The 23154-nt window shown below is 36.6% G+C and overlaps 1 protein-coding gene across 10 annotated transcripts in view; it reads left to right on the plus strand.

The window, feature by feature from the left end:
- Positions 1 to 23154, plus strand: part of LOC134210873 (high affinity cAMP-specific and IBMX-insensitive 3',5'-cyclic phosphodiesterase 8) — a 630844-nt gene that overhangs the window by 303464 nt on the left and 304226 nt on the right. Inside the window, exon 1 of one of the 10 annotated variants that reach the window (XM_062687275.1) lies at positions 505 to 828. The exons of the other annotated variants lie outside the window; for them this stretch is intronic. Coding sequence (XP_062543259.1) covers positions 810 to 828 — 19 coding nt within the window. The 5' untranslated portion in view covers positions 505 to 809. Of the gene's footprint in view, positions 1 to 504; positions 829 to 23154 lie in introns of those variants that run through there. 10 annotated transcript variants of the gene reach the window in all.

The raw sequence follows: 23154 nt of genomic DNA on the forward strand, positions 1-23154 counted from the left end.
CTAAGCAGCTATGGTCAAAATATATTGTTTGCATGTTTGCAGTTTTATTCGACGGGAAATTTTGTCCCATCGTTTCCTATTAAAATTGGACAGCTAGGACAATGGGATCAGAAGTTATGGCAAAAATACATTCGTCTCATTGAACGAGGCATCATCACCGCTAGGTGGATTAATCTGGGTTTTTTGTCTTTATTTTAGAGGTTTTTAGCCCTGGGCTGGCTCACCTCTAAATAAAAAGTTTCAAATTGCTACTTTATTAGTAATTAAACACTTTTTTTTTTGCTACGGATTTGCTCGCAACAATTCGACGAGAAATCGTACACTTAGTCTAAGTACGAGAAAGCCGAAATAAATATAATGCTCAGTCAAAATTGTTTCTGCCGCATTCGTCTAATTACGAAAGAACTCTCAACGTCCTCAAGAGACCAAAATGCAGTCGAATTCCGCCACAAGCACAAAACGAGTGAAGTTTAATCCTAAACCTGCTTTTAGCGCTTTCTCCGAAAATCCTTCGTGGCATAAGTACGAAACCACTCACCAAACTAACAAAGTTGTGAAGGGGGAGCTGTTCTTCCTCTGAAATCTGGAAGTGTTACAGTGAAAATTCAAGTGCGTCAGCCATAAGCAACCACCATCAACATCAGTTAAAATTAGCAGCAGCAGCAGCGTACAATTGTTTGCACCGCACCGGAAGGAAACGAAAAGTGCTGATCCGGGGTGGAAGGGTCTCATTGTAGCACAGAGTGAATGGAGTAGTTATCCTTTTGCACTGTTGGGTGTTCTGGAAATCCGGAAGCAGATTTTGTTGCATGAAAATGGATTATAATCGTAAGTATGAAGTAGATTGATTGCATACTGTTTATTTATATACACGTTTCAACCAGATGCAACTTAAATCTTCCAGTATAAGGGTTTTTTTCAACAAGTGTAACCCAAAAGAAGAAGATTCATGTTTATAAGAAGCAAAAAAACTTAAATAAAAAATTATCAGTTCTACAAATATTGAGTATTCCATAGGATACAATTACTAACAGAAAAAGAGTTTTGTGTATGTTCAGTAAATTGTATTATTTTCCCTGACTAGCAAGAATATTTTTGAGCTATTTGCAGAAGGGCAGAAGATGCAGAAGATTTGTTCGACAAATTATTATAACGGAATTGAGCATTTCATTTCATTCTTCTGAGCTTTCGCCGAAATTATTACTCAAGGTATGGTAACGGTGCATTCTTTTTTCATCAAAAACTCAGATTACAATGAAAGCATGCAGATTTTTTGGTGTTGTGGTGGGTATTGAATATTAGGAATGCCGTAAAGTTTGCCATAGCATGTGATTTGAAATAAAATGGCTATAGCTTCGATCGATCGAAGTCTGACAAGAAACTGTCGGTTACATCGAGAACATTATTGGCTAGCAAGCGACCCGACCCTGCTTTCCGTCCAACAACCTGACATTTCGATAATGGGAATCAACGAAACAAACAAAATTCTTGGTATTCGTATGTCGGAAAACTCTGCGCGGAAAACACTTTATACCGCTCTCCACTCAATGATGTTCATTCTGGGTCAGGAAGGGCAAATATATGGAGCGAAATACTAATGGAAATCCATTCCGTTGATTTGTTGACTGTGGTAGGTCAGTTAGTTTCGTGAAACGACGTTTAACGAGCAGCGTTTGTAAAACAGATCGTTTGTTTGCATTTAATGGAAACGCGCTTGTCGGATGAGGTCTTAAATTGAGCACTTTGCTTGCCTGAACATCAAATTACAATTATTTCTCCGAAGGCGGGCTAGGCGCACGCTTCGTGTTAACTGGCAATTAACGACGAGACGCGTCGCAGTAAAGTCTAGCGCTATTGGAGCTACGTATGGAGAATTTTATAACCCAGGCGGCCGGTATCTCTTTCTCCGCATCAATTTAGTTCTACATATCGTAGGCGCCCCCGTGACTGCGCAGTGACGTGCCAAACAATAAGACTAGAATCCGGTATGCCGGTACTACTTTGTACAATAACAATAATAACTGTGCCTCTTGTATCAGCCGGTGGATGAACAGCTGGAACGTGCTCTCGCTGACGTCACAAAAAAGCGACTGTTTATCAACCTGTTGCAGACGATTCACTGTTGATTATGACCTATTATGACGTAGTGCACTCCGTAACTAATGTAATTCTACACTCCGGTGGCTAAATCCCCTTTTTTCTATTTTACCCGTATAAAATCTAAGATTCTGAATAATTTATATTTTATTAGTTTCTATTCCTTTACAGTCAATCATTTTTATTGGCACAAATGATTGTTTCATTGATTCAAAGCCAACTTTCCCAAATAACCCATTATTTTATACGACGCTAACTATTTTTTTAAATAAACAAATACTTGGCAAAGTGTTGCCCTGATTCCTGATATTAACTCGATGTTTTGACCCAACATCAGTCCAATAATTCAGGTTGGTTAACATAGCAGCCCCTTTTTATTTTATTTGTTTGAATTTTAAAAATATGCTATCTTTAAAGAAGTCAAGTTCTGCTGATAAGAGATAAAGTTTTGATGAAGAAGGTCAATTGCGCACATTAGGTACCTACCTAGTAATTTAAAGTTGAGAACTACTTTTTCGTATGTAGGTAGAATGACGTTCTTCATACTAGTTACCGTCGGAATATCTTGCATGCTCCACTTTGAAAGCTCCAATAATTATTCTTCTGTACATAGCATGAGAGAATAGATGCCCACTTATAAAATTCCTCGTCGATAATACTTGTGCTCCGCATTTTCCCCTTGATTTTCCCACGGAGACAACGAGCTTGAATTCTTAATGCAAATTTATACAGTGAACGTAAAAAAGCTTTAATGACTTTAGCTTCACTTTGTAAACGATTTTTTTTTTGTTTGCTTACAGGCAGTTTCATAGTCATTTCCGTAGTTCTTCCTGGTGGAAAGTGGTTTACGGGTTGAAGCAAACAGAGTCTTTCGTGGAGAACGAACGAACGAACGAACGGAAGGAAAAAACATTGAAGTTAAATAGAGTTAAACAACCTTTATGAACTGACACAAAAATATGATGAGCTACATCCCACACCGATAAAGATTGGCATTTCACTAATAAAATAGAATTATGTCGATTGTTTTTTCTGCATTGAGTTAAATTACAATATAAACATCATAAACATCACTTTGAAACAGATAGTGCAAGGATTATATAAAATTCTAATGACCCTTTTCTTTGTATCTTTTTGCAGGTAAGTTCACGGCGATCATTTTATCACAACAGTGAGTAAAGCTCTTACTACTAAGGATATGTGGTCGCTGCTAAATCGATATCAAAAAAGGAAACTGGGAAATTATGTATTAATGATTGATACAGATGGAATTAACCAATTTACATTTTTTATGTTCAATTCGTCTTAGGATCTGCTTGTTGTAGTGTAAGACGGTATAATATGCCCCCTAAGGCAACTCCTTGATAATTTTTTACTTTTCAACGCAAGTTATGCAAAGTTTGTGTTATTCGGTAGTCCAGGAAGTCGCAAATGCATTGCCCGTGAGTAGTCATATAAAAATATTATAGAGAACACGTAATAAAGCTCTTTTGAAAAGTCGTGAAAAAATTGATTTCAAAAGGTGCCCCACCTTAACCAAATACGTTTCATAGCCCTTTATTAGTATTTTATCTATCCCATAATAAAAAGGTTGCAAATCCTTAAGTGCTTGACATTAAAAAACCAACATAAGTCCATTCAAGCAGCTTTGAATTACATTACAATAATTTCCAAGCAATTTGGAAGCAACTGCCGCATTTGAAGATGGAAGTAATTTTATATCATATTAACCACTGAGAAAAGTTATTTTGTTGCCCAACTGAGTGCTCCAGTGCAAGTTTTGCGGACAGCATGCTAGCCTCGCTCCATAATGTTAAGCAAACAAACATTGAAAATTACATCAAAACTGTAACTTTTTGTATTTTGCTATTATTTTCATTATGTAATACAAAAATACTTCCATATACACATAGTACGATAGTTTTACAAATATGTATAGATACCAACTGATTTTGGCTCTTACGTAATTATAGTTTTCTAGAAATCAAAATGGGGCGTTTTGTCCAGGTGGGGCGCATTATACCGTCTTATCCTATATATATGAAAGAACTGAAAATGGTCTTGTTTTTTTTTTAAAACTGTATAGTTTGTTTTTGGTGAGATGTGAAGAAATCTGCAAAAAAAAACAAAAACTGTACACTGGGGTCGCTTATTACGCGTTTTTTACGCTAATTTTGTGATTTACGCCGGTTTGTTTTACGGAATTTGGAAATTACGGTTGTTTTTTCGTAATTTTCGGAATTTTCACGGTTTTTACGCGGATTGTTCGTTTTAAACTGACTACATCGGACAAAAATTGATCTGTAATCCAGAAGTTCAGCAATTTTTTCCCCACTTTGAAAAATAATCAAGGAATCAATTTTTCTTGGATGCGCTTGCGAAACAGAGAGAATCAACGACAAAGCTTTGTTCTTGTCGGAGATAATAATGACAAAGATTCGAAATTTTTTGTCAGAAACAAAAAAGAAGGCAATTTTGTTGCTAACTTTTCATACCGTTATTTTGCATTATCTTTACAGCAAATTTTGGTTTAATGCTATCGTAGTTTCAGCGTTTATGCAAATATTCGAGAATCTAACTCTGATTACGAAAATAGCATCGTATTTTCGGAAATATCTGAGCATGCAAAGGAAATGATTCTTGTCATATTGAATATTGATTCCCTGAAAATAATTATAATTTAGCTAGTGTGTGTGTGTGTGTCCAAACTAATCCCCACTGTTTATTTATTTATTGTCGACAATCATAATTGTAGACCTATTTACATTTGTATTCTTAACTATTCTAAACAACATTAAATAATGTTGACACTGTTTAAACTTATTGTAAAGTGTCATTAGCTTATAATACGAGAGAAGATCTGTTTCAGCTGTGTTTTGGACATCGATAAGTCAATAGTGTCACAATGTTTATTATAAGTGATCATCATTTGATTCATTGGGCCATTTTTGCATAGTTTGTTCGATGATAATTTACGGAGAATATTTGAGGATGTCGTAATGGAACATAAAAATTAAGTTTTGATAATAGCTCCGTTGAGTCAATTCTGTTTGAAACAATATTGTTTATAAAAGTTATCATTGCTAAATCTCGACGCACTTTCAGTGAATGAATATTGATGAGCTTACAACGTGCTACATATGGTGGCAATGGAAATTCGGTCCACCCTATCTTTCGTAGTGCATATAATGAAAATTGTTTTTGAACTGACTCAATTCTGTTGGCATGAATAGCTGAAAATGGGGACCAAACTATGCTGCAATATTCTAAGATTGGCCTTACATAAGCTGTATATAGTGTTTTTATTGTGTATGGGTCCTGAAAATTGTAACAGAATCGTTTTATAAAACCTAACATGTTGTTGGATTTGCTTACAATTAAGTTATAATGATCGATGAAAGTGAGTTTTGAATCCAATATTACTCCCAAATCTCTTACTCTATTGCTTCTTACTACGTTCTGATCATCAAAACTAATATTTGCGCTGAGTATGTTTCGTTTTCTGCTGAAGGTTATTAAGTTGCTTTTTTTTTATTTTCAACTGTAGAAGACTTTTTTTACACCATGTATGGAATACCAATATTTCATCTTTGAATGTATCGATATCCTCGACAGTTTTGATTTTTAGGAAAAGTTTCATGTCATCTGCATAAATTAAGACATTCAATTTATGAAGCACAAGAGGGAGGTCATTTACAAATAAAATAAAAAGTAATGGACCTAAATGAGATCCTTGAGGAACTCCAGAAGAGGCTTGTATTGGGGTTGATAATTTTCCTTTGTATCTTACAATTTGAACACGACTTGTTAGATACGATTCAAGCCAATGAAGAAGTTTTGGTTGAATTCCATCTTCTGCAGTTTGAACAAAAGCATGGGTAAATCAACGCGATCAAAAGCTTTGCTAAAATCTGTGTACAAGGCTTCTACATGGTGACCACTATCCATTGCATCCAAAGAATAATTAACGAATTCTGTTAGATTTGTGGCTGTCGAACGACCTTTAAAGAAACCGTGTTGCTTAGAAGTGATTCGATTTTTAATTTGAACAAATATTTTTTCATTGACAATTGCTTCGAACAATTTCGGTATGCAAGATATAAGAGCAATACCACGATAGTTACGAACATTGGATTTTATACCAGATTTAAAAATTGGAACTAAAAATGATTTTTTCCATATTAACGGATAACATCCTGATTCCAGTGACATGTTGAATATCCAGAATAATGGAGCAGTAAGTTCAATTGCTAGAGTCTTAATAAACACATCGGGTCCGGAGCTCTTAGACCCATATAGATGTTTCAGGGCATCACAAATTTCGTGTACATTCAGATGGTTGACGCAAACGTCATTTGAAAACTCAGGATAAAAATCGAAAAAGTCGCGATCGCGGTTATTATAAAACTTTTCTGTCGCTTTATCAACATTTTGTTCGTTCCTTATAGCAGTTTGCCAATCTATATTCTTCAGTTTATGCTTTATATTTCCGTAGTTGGCTGATTGATAATCGAAGATTTCTTCAAACTCACATTCGATTGGTATATCATTAACGTGTACAAACAAAGAGAATTCAATTGCTGTGTGGAATACTTCATTTCGCCAAAGAGGAGCTAGTGATTCATTTACACAAAAATCTTCATAACAGTTAGTCAGCATTAGATGTAGATAACACTTTTGGATATTCTTCACATGATTGATTTGATTTAATCCTAAGTTAGCAATTTAATCGAATACAAAATGCAATAGCTCATTTTCCCCTATGACTGGAAGTAAAATGCTCTCATTGTCACAGTCCGGTATGAAATCTACATTTCTTTGGTTAAAATCACCATATATATGCACTTTTACTTCAGGAGGCAAGCCAGATAAAACATTCTCGGCGATACCAAAAAAATTTATCTTAAATATCTCTGTGAGCATTATTTGGAGGAATATAAACTGAAGCAAAAACACGAGTTTCACCTTAAATTTGTACCTTGGCCCACACTTGTTCAAAATCATTGAATTTATCCGTTTTAATTATTTCTGAATTGAAAATTGTGGATACTGCAACCAAAACACCTCCTCCTGATTTTTTTCCAGACCGTTCGTAGTCTCGGTCATCTCTGTAAACGTTGTAATTATTACCACAAACTTCTTCATTTTTAACACTATCGTCCCAACTTGTTTCAGTCGCTAAAATCACTTTGAAAGATGTACTTAAAACATGTTCGGCAGTGATGTTATGGAAGAAAGCTGTCGGTTTTACAATTATACAGTCAGATTTAATCCGGGAGTTAGAAAGTGTTAGCAGCTCCAGTGACCCGTTTCAGGCTGCCTGGTTTTCATGACCAGTCCGAGGTCACTTTTGCTTACAATAAGCCCCGCCTGTTTATGCTACCATTAACAAATGGATAATGGACCCATAAACAAACTTCCGGACTCTCCAATCCGCCGCGTATTTAGTTTTGAAATAACAATCGTATCAATACACCTTAAAATTCGTTACAATGGAAAAGTAGTAGATCGATATCGAAACAATCTCACCAATTTTATTCACTTTTGTAGAACTACGCATCCACTGTGAACAATAAGCTGAAAATAATCTTGTTAGGAGGTACTGCCCATGATTTCATAGTTGACGTAACAACCAGCACCATCAATGTTGGGAAAACGCATTTTTATTAATTTTACCCGAATCATCATATCAATCAACAAAATACATGAACTAATCTGTATAACTGGACAATATTAGTAGTTATTTAAAGACCGCGGGGAATTAATTATTATTCCTTTGATTGAAGTTGTCAAAATATGCATACGACAGTTTACGCGATCAAACAAACGTTTTGTGAAATGTTTGTTCCCATAACATGGCGTAAAAACCAGGCTACTACGTGTGGTTATATAGTGCTAAAGAATAATTGTAGTTAGTTCCAACGATTTATTGATTTAAGGTCACTCCTGACGGAATCCAAGTTCTAAAGTGCTCGCGTTTTCGGGGGCACACCACTCTATTCAGAGGCGGCGCACAACTGTCATTTTTGTTAATTTAGCTTTGCTGCGTTGCAGCATGCGTGAAATTATAAAAATGACAGTTGTGCGTTGCTTCCATATCGAGTGGTGTGCCCCCGAAAACGCGAGCACTTTTAAACTTGAATTCCGTCAGGAGTGACCTTAAGAAGGGAAATCTTTTGAAAAGTTCGAGTTTCCGGTAAAGGTTTTTCGGATAGCTCTTTCCGTGAAAATTAAAATTATGTGGTAAAGATAAAATTATGTGTGGAAGAGTTCGTGTTGCAAAGAATTTAATCAGTACCGAACGGGGAATTTTGCACTATTACAGCATTAGAATGGTTCTGTAACAAGTGTGCAAGCAGTTACCGTTTTCATGTATTGGCCAAAGCCCTAGTTCCAACCAAATTTTAAGCAAAAATGGATCCAATCCCCATTTTAAAATACTTGAGTAGACGAGGATTAGAAGTAAATCAATCGTGATTAGATTGCAAAATGATATATGGGCCTGATTCATATGTAGGATACAAAAGCACAAAATATCAGACGACAATACCCGAATTTACTCTGAAATATCATGAGGTTATCGGTTAATGGTATTTGGAAGAAGTGATTAATATCTAGAGCTATTAGTTTGTTTTTATCCTTAACCCATCTTTATATTTGAATAACACTTCGGTGATTTTTTGTTGATATTTTGCCTGCTTCTTACATCAAAGTCCATATCATATTTAATAATTCAGTTCTGTCCGGGTAAGACGATGAAAAACATGAATAAGAATTGCATTACAATTGTAAAAACTAAAATAACAGCCGTGGAATATATTGGGGTCCTTCCCGGTAAATGTGCTCGAAATATACATACCAACATTATCAAGCTGAGGTACAAATAAAAAGCCATTTAACACGCACTAATTCTTATGTGTTAGGCCCTCAGTGGCAGACCTCTCCTGTCACGTGGCAGATCTGTCCTGAACCTAGATTTTGATTCTGTTATCCATTTTTAGAAAATACCCATAAATTACTACATTTTAGAGGGGATTTAGATAAGTGTGATTTCCCATACACTATTTTGATATTCTTCTAAAAAAGTGTGACACAAATGGCTAATCATTGCGTTACATAATTAATGGATATTCATTCTTCTTTTATATTATACTTCCTTTTGAATGATCGCGATTGTCTTAAATCAAAACTTTTAGCGACAATATTTAGCAAACAAACATTATTTTATTGATTCAAAAGAATGTAAACGTTTATCTCCAGAGCTACACCTCGATGGATGAAAGCTTATTTTGTTGGATTATACCGTGGATTTCACAAGAAATGCTTGCTTTAGCAGGAACATGCATATTAATTTTATTACAAAATCAGTTACGCCCAAATCATAAAGTCTTGAAATACGAAAAAGTAAAACGAAAACCTATGTTGTATTTAATTAGTGGATTGTGAATGTCGAAAAAATATGAGGCCGGTTTTTGCTTCATATTGCATCAGGTAATGGAGGTACGTCAACTTATGCGATCAAATGACCATTTTTCCAAAAACAATTATCGCCATAACTTGAATGTTTCCGAACAAAACATGAATATTTTTTCGTGGAGCATATGTATAACCGTACGAAGAATCCATATCCGCAAAAAAGTGTGTTTTGGTCATTTTGGCTTATACGTCAACTATGTGATCATGGGCAGAGGAGCTCCGGATCTGTACTCCACACTCGATCCGTATTGCGCCGGCGGCCTGCGGCTCCTGATTTCGCATGCGGTGACTTCATAACAGGAATCATCACTCACAAATTTCCACTAAAGCCACAATCACTACCGCACACACCTTCAAATCTATCTTTTATTTATAATAACATGAACTAACTTAAAATACCACACGTATACCAATTGGCGTTTATTAGAAATTTCTGAGAGTCCTCATCAGCCAAAATAAAAAAAAAATCAAGCGGTGAAAAATTTTGACATCCGTCGCGCGCGGCACACTACGATTCATCTCAAATAATTTTAATTTAGCTATTTATTCCAAAAGAATAGTAAATTGTCAAGAGTATTCATTAAGGGACCACATCATCTTATGGCACCTAATTTTATCACCTAGAAACATTATTGTTACTGCACATAATCTTCCGAATTCTCACGAGAAATTAGAAATATTGAGTTATTGAGGTTTTAAGCATGTTCTGTGTCGGACAAATGTCCAGTTGATATTGGGTGAAAGTTTTGTCAAAGTCAGAGCTGATGTCGGGTAGCTTTTGGGTCTAACCCGAGTAGCACAATTTAGACCGATTTGGTTGCAACAACTCATACATGACTGGATTTGGTCGTACATAAGTGACAGAAATTGTTTATGACAGCTGTGCTGCTTGGAAAGTCAGGCCATGTTAAGTGAGATATTGGTATTGTAGATCCAGGCTTGATATGTGTATAGATTTTTTTTAATCAATCCCACCTCTTAAAAAATCTTGAAAGAATTTACGGAATTTCCTGCAGATCTCTTTAAATTAAATTAAGGAGGAATTACCGAATGAATTTCTGGATACATTTTCGACCGAATTCATGAAGGAATTTTCAAAGGAGAACCTGAACGCACTTTTGAAATAATTTCTGAACGATTTTGCGAAGAAAGTACAAATAGAATTTCCGTAGAAATACTTTTTGGAGTTCCTACGAAATTTCCTAGATTTCACCAGGAATTTCTTTGGAAACTCCCTCAGGAACTCCTTCGAAATCGCCTTCTGGACTTGTTCCGAGAATTCCATGTGGAATTTCACCAGTAATTTATTATAAAACTCCTTCAAAATTTCCCTTGGAGAACAGTCCAGGAATTCCTTCGGAAAATGCTGGAGGATTTCCTTAAAAACATCTTCATGGAACGAAAACAGTTATTCATCCGAAAAATCTTCCAGATACCCCTTCCCTCAGAAATAAGTTTAAATTTTTCTCAACGATCTCCTTAGGTGACCTTAGGACCACCGGAAAATCCTACAAGAACAAGAATGATTTCCCCTAGATTACTACAAGAATCAGACATTCCTTCAAGACTTCCCACAAAATCTCATTCAGGAACTCGCCCCCAAAATTCTTGGGAAATTATTCTAAAAACTACTTGGAATTCCTTCGGAAACTCCATAAATCATTAATTTAGAAACCCATTTACGAATTCCTTTAGAAACTTCTTCACAAGGACCTATCGTAATTTCTTCAGAAATACCTACGGAAAATATTGAAAATCCGCGTAGAAATTTCTTCAGAAATTGGTTTAAAAATTTCTTAGGCCTTTTTTAGGCATTCGTTTAGAAGTTTCTTAGTAAATTCCACCGGAAATTCCTATAGGAGCTCCCTCAGAAATACCCTAAGGAACTCCGTAAGGAATTATTTCATAAATTCCTGGAAAAATTCTCTAAGAATTCTTTTAGAATATTTTTTAGCAAATTGCAGTGGACGAGCGGTGTGCCCTTGAATACGCGAATGAATTTAGTTTTGGATTCCAGAGTGAAGATGAATGCAACGATGCCTGTGAAAGACGCGATTGGTTTGCTATTGACCGACCAAACTGATCAATTAATTGCATATTATTAGGCAACTCGGCCGTACGAAAACCATTTTTTTGTTAAATATTCATTCTATACCGTCCCGCCCAGCCCGTTACTGGGGGGCATGGAGTGCGATCCTCTCGTTTAATAAACAATGTGCACTCGCTTGACTGTGGATATACAACAGTAAAGCACATGTAGAGATTAGGCAAATCAAGCATCAAAAATATTCAATTTGCAAAAGAGAGCTAACCGAGGAGGAGGTTGGTACTCGGATTCTGATGGCTTTTCCGCAGGAATGGCATTTCAGTGATCTTGTTGTGTAGAATGGAGATTATCACGCCTATCTAGAGAGTACGAGGTTGAGGTTCGAGTCCTCCAAGACACGTGGATTCTTTTTCGCAAATTTCATATCAATTTGTCCATTTCGAAACATATGCTGTGCATATGCACAGCCAAGATATTTAACAAAACAAACTGATCAGCTGGAACGCTGGTTCGAGCACTTCGAACTACTTTTTCAACTTCCATCCAGGCCTCCACCGCCTTTGTCATGATCTGTCTAGTCCAGTCCAGCGGTTGATCGCATATCAGACGAGATGCTCAAAGCTAACCCCATGACATCTGCTCAACTACTGCATCGTTCATTTCGTTATATCTGGGACACCGCACCTGTCTAGCGTACTGGTTTCGTGGGATCAAACCCCATCGATGGAAGTGGTTACCCTCCAATACATTTTTCGAACTAAATCTATCACATGTTGACATATGCATAAATCGAGTTTCAGACTTAGTAATAAAATGTTTATAGTTTGTGGGACATTGGTCATCGTTTTGGAAAATAGACATGATTTCGGAGATATTCATGGGAGTACTGGGGTAAACCTGGCCCGGCAAAATGGCTACTGCATGATCGAGCCGGAAACATGTCTATCGTCGTGTCAAACTTCGTGTTTTGCAAAACAAGTCTATTGAAATGTGTTTTCATTTCGGGACACCCTTGAATCCTGGTTTCCATGAGAAAATGATCAATTTTTTCTATTCTAAAAGTTGGCCTGCGACGTGTCAAACTTCATGATTTTGCAAAACAACCAGGGAACAACATTCCAGGGCATCCCGGAATGTGACCAGATGGAGCAAATACTCTCAGAACACATTTTGCTGAGCTTGTTTCGCAAAATCATGAAGTCTGACACTTCGCAAGCCAGGTTTCAGACTTGATAAAAAAATGGCCACCTACTCCAGGGAACCAGCATTCCAGGGTGCTCCGGAATATGACCAGATGGACCAAATACCTGTTAGTCCTATTAAATGCCACATTTCGCTTGAAAAACTATTGAAAACAATTATTTTCCTTAATAGAACTGACTCCCTTGCACCTATAATAGTAGTGGTGCAACTGTACCAATAATGGCGAGTCTCACAAGAAATCAATGGATATCACCACTATGGGAACCAAAATAATTTTTTACCGCCACTAAAGGCACAGTGTACCCAGAGCCGTAGTAAGGCCTTCCAGTGTCCTTGACGAAACTATGGCTATGCGCCCCTTTCGTATCAAATGAAACGAATATACATTTTTTTAAACTAGACGAACCTGCCCTATCTTTTTCGGTTTTTTTTCAACCTGTCAATCATGTAGTTGATTTCAGCGTCGCACCGCCGCACTCTAGTTCGATTTCAGTTCGAGCTTGATAGTTTTCTTCAGAACACATAAATAAGTTGAATTCTGACAATTTTCCAACCTTCCCAGCAAAGTTTTTAATCTTCCATGTATATAAACATATCTGATCTGGATCTACATGAGTCGATATTAAAGAGACCGTCGATTCATGGAAATATCGAGATGTAGAATAGAAAATCCTTGGGAAGCTTTTTGAAGGGACCATCACAGTAACCCAAAAAATATTGTTTAATATGGATAAATTTCTATATCGAGTCATAGAACGTCGACTCATGGGGGTTTGGCTGAGGTGAGAAAATCTTGCAAATCGGTCCATCCGTTCGTGAGTTATATTGTAGAATATGGAACCCTCCCAAAAAGTTTAGTGGTTTAATGTGCTTCCAATAACAGTAGTACGCGAAAACTGAAATTTCGTGTGAATTGCAGATTTTTTTTAAAAAGCTGTTTTGTTTATTAATCTATTTCATTTATCTATTTTCTTGAAATATTTAAAGAACCTTGCAAAGCCGAGGGCATTCCTTTATTTTTGTATGAAACCCGTAACTAATAATCCATAACGGACCAGAAATTTATAGATTGCTGGAAGTTCCTTGAATGTGTCTGAAAAGCGTGAGATCCCGCAATAATCCAAACGATAGCCGAACCATCATTGGAACTATTATATTCCACGTTGTACCATAATAAGAATAGTACTGAACCATAAACGTATTGTAGTTTATTAAAGTTTTGACCATAGTAACTACGGTTTTTGAAGACCGGACTGTATGAGCAACGGGTTGTTAAGAATGTTAATGAAAAAACGATTTTCTTTATATATTTTTGGAGGGAACATTTTATCAATATTATTTTGATTATGGTTCGTTGAACGCAAACTTCATTGATTAAGATCAAGGTGATTGTTTTGCAACGAATATGTGTTGTTCGAAGAACTTAGTGTTAATATTGATATGCAGTTGAAGACATATTCTTTGTTCACACTAGTTTTTTTTTTTGGGATTTTAACAACTGAGACCAATACGTTGATCTATTGCGGTGTTGCATCTACTCAGATCAGTGAGTCACCATGTGGGGTTACCACCATTGTCTGCTGATTCGAAGTACACCAATCTGGTATTACCGTTTCAATAAACTTGACTACCATATTTCATTTTGCTGTCCAGATATTGTAGGACTTCATATGCCATCTACAAAGTATTTCTTTCTTTGCACGAATAGTGCTGAACAATCACACAGGAAATGTTGAGAGGTCTCAATCTCACAGTCACAAAAGCGACAGTTATCAGTTTGGCCTCTGTTTATCTTTATCAAATAATATCTGGCCGAACAATGAATGGATGGTAGAAGAATAACTTTTTTTTTAATTTAACGGTTTATTTGAAAATTTCTTGGTTGAAGTGATTAACTCTTAGATTGTCTTAAGGCTTTTGTATCAATCCATCTCGACTGTATCGTGTCAGACTCCCATTCAGAAACTCCGCGGATAAGTTCGGGCTCTCTGAACGGGGCACTTGAACCTTGTCTTGTGAGTAAATCCGCTTTTTCGTTTCCATCCTTGCCACAATGGCACCTAGTACAAATGTACCTGGTTTGAAATAGCCAGCCGTTGTAACAATTTTATACATTCCCAAACCAATTTAGACTAGCATTTGAATGATTTTAATGCATCCAAAGCCGCCTGAATGTCTGAAAATATACAAATCCGAGCATCAGTCTGTATTTTCTTTGCAGCATTCGAATGCAAATATTTCAGCAAGGGAAACAGTAGGGAGGAATTTGGTTGTGGGCACCGTTCAATTATAGGAACCCCTATGTATCTTTTGACAGATAAGAAATGCTATCATTTTGAAAAAAAACGTCATTTGTTTGCTAGAGTAGCAATTGTAGCATGATGTTTTGTGCTCAATATCAAACCGGATGGGCATCTCTACTTTGAACTAGAAACAAATCAATTTTTTGTGCAAGAAAAACAAAACTAACGCTTTTTTGGCATTTTTCAAAGTGTCATAAATTGAAGTGATTTAATTGAAAAAAAAATGAGTTCTAATGCGTATTTATACAATAAATTTAATCTATCTTGAGGCTCAATGATGATTGCCATCAAAATTTTAGCGCAAATTTTTTTTTTTCACATTCTAAAAAGGCTGCGAAATTCGGTTGTGGGCACCCTTATTGGTTCGGTTACGGGCACCCTCATTTTATTGATAAATCATTCAATATCGTTTTAGTTGTTCCTTAACTTATTTTTAATAACGTTTTTATGCAGTTTTTATAATTATTAGACATAATTGATTGAAATAATGAATCGCCTGCTTTGAGCGTGCTTACAGCGGCACACTAGGAGTTAACTTTCTGAAATCAGTATGGCGAAAGGCATCTAAGGTTCGATTTCTCAAAATTAAGCACTTTCATCAAAAAAATATTTGGTAGGCATGGTAGCGGACACCTTCCTACATAATCGGTACCAAATAGTTTTTCATGAAAAGTTTCATATTTTGAGAAAACCCGCGTTAGATGACTTTCGCCATACAAATTTCTGGCGGTTAACTCTTGCTGGCTATTTTGCGCATATACTATAGCGCCTGGATGTGACAGCGGCGGGTAGAAAATCAGCCACTGCCAATAATTCATTGGGGGCCCTCCTTAGCCGTGTGGTAAGACGCGCGGCTACAAAGCAAGACCATGCTGAGGGTGGCTGGATTCGATTCCCGGTGCCGGTCTAAGCAATTTTCGGATTGGAAATTGTCTTGACTTCCCTGGGCATAAAAGTATCATCGTGGTAGCCTCATGATATACAAATGCAAAAATGGTAACTTGGCTTAGAAACCTCGCAGTTAATAACTGTGGAAGTGCTTAATGAACACTAAGCTGCGATGCGGCTCTGTCCCAGTGTGGGGATGTAATGCCAATAAGAAGAAGAAGACGAATGATTGAAATAATGAGTTTATTCCATATTTTTGTTCATTGGACATGTCTAGTTATTATACCCACACATTTTGGAACAAAGCATTGGCCGTTTTGCTTGCAACAAGTTGCATTCGACGGGGAATCCTGTCCCATTGTTTCCTATTGAAAATTGGTCAGATCGGACTATAGGATCAAAATTTATGACCAAAATATGATTTTTTTGTATGAATGAGAAAGGCACTATTACCGCTAGGGTGATTAATCGAGCTTTTTTTGACTGTGATGCATACCAACAAAATGTAAATCAATGAAAAATTAAAACCCATTTACCTATAGTGCTATTTTAGACCTTTCTTATGTGTTTTTTTTTCAACATCTTCCTTAATGGACCGAGGGAGCCATGATCACTGCTAGGTAGATTGATTTGAATTTTTTAGTGTCTCCTGGCTGTTAGAATGAATAAACTATTCCTTGTCGTAAAATCTGGGTGGTTTTTATTCATGCTTCTTTATTTTTAGTCAAGTCTTCAAGGGTGCCCACAACCGAACCACAAAATGGAAATGTCCAAAAATGTCAAATTATCTAAATTGTCCATATTTTTTTTTCAAATCGATAAAATCATACTAATTTCTTTGCTAGTTGTCAGGTTATACGTCTAGCATTTCCATTGGACCAAACACAAAAGGGCGCCCACAACCGAACTTCCTCCCCTAGTCCTCTTTCCCGTTGGTTATAGATAAGTTAAGTCCTGGGCCTGTTATTCCTGTCCCAGTACTGTCATTCATTTTTGATCCATCTGTGTAGAACATATCCGATTCTGGTGGAATATTTGGCCCCCATAATTCCCATATTTGGTGGTCCGTTTGAACTATTTAGTATGGTTCATTTCTACAATTAGATTAATAGGAAAATCTCTCAGTATACTAATATGTCTTAAAAGATTGTCTTCTTAAAACTCATTACATTTTCGTAATCTAAATACACATTTTTCAGCTTCCATTTGCAGGTCGCTCTTCTTCTTCTTCTTATTGGCATTACATCCCCACACTGGGACAGAGCCGCCTCGCAGCTTAGCGTTAATTAAGCACTTCCACAGTTATTAACTGTGAGGTTTCTAAGCCAAGTTACTATTTCTGCATTCGTATATCATGAGGCTAACACGATGATACTTGTAGGCCCAGGGAAGTCGAGACAATTTCCAATCCGAAAATTGCCTAGACCGGCACCGGGAATCGAACCCAGCCACCCTCAGCATGGTCTTGCTTTGTAGCCGGGCGTGTTACTGCACGGCTAAGGAGGGCCCCTTCAAATGTTGGTCTAGATTAAATCTGTAAAATTCCCATAATTCTGAAATATTTTCTTTTGTGGTTCTACTAAAAACTCCACTATTGGTACCGTTACCCTGTTCCGAATAATTTCTTCTGAAAATAAAAAAAAAAACTTTTCATAATTAGGTACGCAGATTTTTTTTTAGAAGTTAATTTTCATTGAAAAATCTCGAAAAATAAAAAAAAAGAAAGAAAGATTATTGCAAAAAAAAATCCTTCCCAACATTCCGAAATATACTAAAAAATATTGAAGAATCTTTTTTGCAAATGTTGAAAAAACTTCGACTTTTAGTTTACCTTCAACATTTTAAAGAACTTATTTTGAAATCTTCAAAGAATTTCATCGGAAATTTTCTTTATAAATTTCGGAGATTGATTATTCCAAAGGACTTCCTTTGGCAATTCTCATGGAAAATACAAAACTTTCTTATGTACATTTCAAATACTTCCCGGGAAAAAAGAGGAAATTCCCTAGAAAATGTATTAGAAAATGGAAATTCTCGATAGTCCTAGGATACTCCGGAGATTTTCATGTGGAAATTCTGAAGAACTTTTTTTGCAGAATTTTGAAAAATTTCGTCTTATTTTTTTCTGTGGAAATTCAGAAGAATTTGAAGATTTTCCTGTTCAAATTGCTAAGAAATTGTATGAAAATTCTGAAGGTTTCATCTTCGGATTCCTGAAGGATGTCCTTTATGTTTCTTTATGTGGATATTCGAGAGAAGTACACTAAAAAAAAAAATTTACATTAGGGGTATACAATTAACAGCGTAGGTTGCTGCGTATCAGATTATAGAAATGTTTCACACTCAATCACAAGGGACATATTTCAAATCGCCTATGAAACATTTTCATAAACAGATACACAGCAACCAACGCCGTTAAGGGAATCCCCCTATTGTTTTGCATAACAACTGGGCATGTACGATTCTGCAAGGTTTTAATAAAGAATTGAAAGCTTTTTATACAGATACTGTACTAAATAATACAAAGTTGAGAGATTTCAATACAATTGGAAGGGTTTATTTTCGGCATGCAGTCTTTATGATGAGCTGAATGATTTTCATGTAATCATCGCCGACGTTTCGGTGTTTGGTTCACACCTTCCTCAGGGCTTGAATAAAATCTTCGTTGTCGGAAATCGTCCAGTAAAATTCTAATAACTTTGCCCAATTAACTCTGATCTTCTCGCGGTTTTCAGCATTACATTCTGTATTAAATTTCTCAAAAGCTGAATGAGTATCATAGATCTTCATCGTAAATTGTGCCGTCCAACTGCAAATCACTGTTTTTTTATGTTTCTGCATACATTTTTCCATATAAACTTTCAACGAGTTTAGCCCCGCTCAAAGGTTGGCTGATTTTGCTGAAATTTTGTCCAGAGCATAAGGGGATCAAATAGAATCGAATAAGAGGGTGGCCCATAAAAAAATAGAAAAAAAGTTTTTCCCACACTAATTTGAGCCACCCTATTAGATAAGTATTTCACAGCATTTCCGTTGCGAATTTAAGAGAGTTTTCTGTGGATATTGAAAGAATTATTCGTAATTTATCGCCGAAAAATATCCGAGGACTCAGGTTTTCTCGAAATTTTGTTTTAGGATTAAAATTAATATATTGGATAATGCATATAACTTCTAACTAAACTTATTAGAATGCGGATCCCCTCTACGAAGAACAAAGTGGAATGCTACTACAAGTGGCCTTTGTCACAAAAAAAACTCTGAAATTACTTCAAACGCCCGAATCGAATAAACCGTAAACTAAAAGCTACTGGTATTAAATGGCTTGCTTTCCGTACCTCATGTGATAGGACGTTATATTTTCATGCTGCATGTGCAGAATGAAAGTGCATTTTTCAGTTTAATGCACACGGACATTGTGTATTCCCTCGGTTGATAGCGGTGCGGTGTGGTGTGCCACAAGACTCCACGTAGGTCTCATCATGGGACTTCCGACCCCTTGCTAAGAGAAAACATTCCGTTTCATTCAACTGCGCAGACCAGGAATGTGGTGCATCAGAGCGAACTTCTAGTCAGGTACCCAAATATGTGCCTTCATTTTTGTCCGAATAGAGTTACCAGCATTGGATTACTCCATTGGCTACGCTTCAGAAAACATTACTCAAATAATGATGATGAACTAAACTTATATAGTTTTGCATTAATTTAAACCGGAGTTTTCCAAATAATAATTTCCAAATTTAATAAAACTACATTTATTTAAATTGAATGGCATTTTCATGCTACTTGTTTTCACTTGCTAATAATCCGGAAATCAGTGTCGCTCTTGGTGTTTTTAGATCGATTGAAAAACTAGAACAAAAACTTTAGGGTGAACATGTGATGGCAATCCTAATTCCGAATGTTCTCATCTCTAGCATTTTCCATACAACAATATAACGGAACGTTTAATTTTTGGTTTCACCACCGCATTACATGCATGCTTCACGACATGCAAATGAAAATAGTATACCTAGCTATTCGTTCGTATTCTGGCCAACCAACAGCTACAACCGAAGAGCATAGCTTAATTAAATAGGGATTCAGGTGCAAAGAGATGTAAGAAGTATGCACCATACTTTTTTTTCTGACGAATGAAATAACCGTTATATGATTTCCTCAACATTTCAATCATTTTACTACAAAGGAAAGGAATTATTTTTACAAAACTTTGAGCATTACTAATGTTTAATTAAATTAGTAACTGTAACTATTTCATAATTATTAAAGGTTATTGCTTGGGTTGAGTTCTCTCATGTCTTGAGATTTCTATCTGTATAAAAAAAAGAATATAAATAATGAACTTATGAAAACAATTAATATACAGGATAATAATGAAATATTTACCCTGTTTCAAATTAAGTTGATGTCACATATAATCCTTCCTCTTATTTGTAAAATAAAGCCAGCTAACAATTGCTGCTACCCCAGAGAGCTCTCATAAATGCGCTGTGAAATAAATTCTGCTAATAATTCTGAGAACGTTCCTCCCCTTTCTTAATAACCCCATAGAAACCGAGCTTTGTATATGACAAGGATGATCCCTATATCATTCCCTTGAAATGCTTAACTCAACGAAACCCACAGCAACAACAACTGCTCTCGGCAATCATGGATCACCCTGGTGATTTGATTCAGCGCAGGTACCTTTCATTTACAGAAACGTTGCTTCCTACTTTCACCACACCAAACGCTTGTTTCTTGATGAAAAGAAGCGGTAAAATCTCCTTTAATTATGCAACAGCTCGCATCGCCGACGCTGAGCTTTTTCGAAGTACCTTCCTATCTGCCCTGTTGTGCTGCGCTGTGGTGCATCGAATGGATGGGTAGAAAAAACATCAACTTTACTTTTCTTTGTTTGCTGTGTCTGGCTACCATTTACCATCGCACCAACAATGCAGCAGCGCGAGCGGCGGTAAATAGACAAAATATTTATTCTAGTGAGGATATTTTTTATTTCGTTTGCATAAATTATTGTACAATGCATCACTCAATAACATCATAAAGCGAGTAAGTACCACCTTAACTTCTATAATCATTAAAATAATAAAAGTACCACCTTAACTTCTATAATCATTAATTAATAATTACATGTAAATCCTATCAACGGATATAATCCAGTATTTTGCATTCGCTAACGACGGCGAGCTGAGTCCCAATGACGTTCAACAGGTAGAAAATGTTAACATATTTTAATCAATGTATAGGCCTAATGTCAATGAAAATAAATATTGAAAATCAACAAGTTGACAGCACCTCTTTACAATGGTGAAATCAGGTGAAATCCTGCACTGTCAACACTAGTTGTAAATCAATACATGGCCGCAATAGTGTAGTGTTACGGTTTTTCTAGAGTAAGAACCTTACATTGCGAGAGAAGTTTATCATCATTGCTTAAGGCAATGAATAAACTAAAAATTACTTTGGAGTGATGCATTTGATCGTGCGTTCTGATAAAAAAAATTGAACTCAAAGCAGGCTCGGACTGAACATGAAATGATCAAATTTTACTTTCGAAGCAACTTGGTGTCAGATAAACAATAGTTTGGCAATAGTTGTGTCGATACTAAGTTTTACATTTACCAGGCTTATTAATTCCAACTTTCACTGAGCGATCACCAGAAGATTTATTCAAAGCTTCCGTCATTCCTGTGCCTGTAGTTTTCCTGATACCATACAGACCAGCTAGAAATCACCCTAGCTACATCTACGAAGATATCGTTTTCTAGTGTGTTTAAAATGGTTTCCAGTGCAACGGTAGTGTTGAGCAATGGTATGACACTTGTTTCCGAAATTTTAATGCCTAAATCTATAAAATTATATATAACTACTAGGAATTCAAATCCAAAATTACCCCAACAAAACGTAAACTTCCTTCTAAGGAGTCAACAGCAATAATCACCAGTCAGTTCGACGATATTGATACTCCTCCTGCCAAATACAAGATATGTCAGAAAAGCTTAAACTCCACAAAGAAGAGTAATTTGAAGCGTCAAAGGACATGCATCCCAAGCAATTCCAAGAGTTAGGTTTGGATCCTGAAGAAGAAATTGAGAGTGAAACGGAGCCTAATAAGATACCAAAAGTGTCAGTTGATGTTAATTTTTTCAATAAAGCCTGTGTCAAAATGGTTACATCTGGTGGCATGCCGTTGCCTGTGTTTGAGCAACCAGGTGTATTGCACAAAATTCAAGATGCTCTCAAAATAAAAATCGGTCGAAACAATATACCATCCAAAGTTAAGTACACTGCGGAGAAATTAAAAAATCGCATGATTGAAGATCTCGAGTTCAAGTTTGTATGTCTTAAGTCAGACTCTGCGACACGGGAAGGGCGAAGCATATTGAATGTTAATATCCAATATCTGAAGGATGGAAAAATAACCATTAGAACACTTGGACTTGTGGATATCAAAGTGGCTCAAACAGCGGAGAATTTGCGGCAAGAAGTTTTAACCATCCTGACAAAGTTTGATATAGGATTAGAACAAGTTTATTTGATTACGATAATTTTGTCAAAGTGATAACACTCTTGCAAGAGGATCAAGTCACCCACTTCGAAAATATCGATAGTGATCGAGAAATGAACAATTGCTCCGATGATTCTGATGATGAAGACAGCTGTGGTAGTGATGAGCTTGCGTTGATTGCTGATTGGGATAGTGAGGAAGAAGTTCTTGCAGTAATTTCGTTTCATTTATTAAGTGAACATCTAAACAGATAACACTGAATCAACAACACGGTTCGATGCCGCATCTCTCCATCCTCGAATGCGCCCCACGATCGCCAAGTCGTTTTGCACCTGGTCTACCCACCTCGCTCGCTGCGCTCCACGCCGTCTCGTACCTACCGGATCGGAAGCGAACACCATCTTTGCAGGGTCCAGCATTCTTGCAACATGCCCTGCCCATCCCACCCTTCCGACTTTAGCTACCTTCAGGATACTGGGTTCGCCGTAGAGCTGGGCAAGCTCGTTGTTCATTCCTCGCCGTCACAAACTGTCTTCTTGCACACCACCAAAGATGGTCCTAAGCACCCGTCTCTCGAATACTCCGAGTGCTTGCAAGTCCTCCTCGAGCATTGTCCATGTTTCATGTCCGTAGAG

Source organism: Armigeres subalbatus, chromosome 2 (genome assembly GCF_024139115.2).
Source record: "Armigeres subalbatus isolate Guangzhou_Male chromosome 2, GZ_Asu_2, whole genome shotgun sequence".
Classification (NCBI taxonomy): domain Eukaryota; kingdom Metazoa; phylum Arthropoda; class Insecta; order Diptera; family Culicidae; genus Armigeres; species Armigeres subalbatus.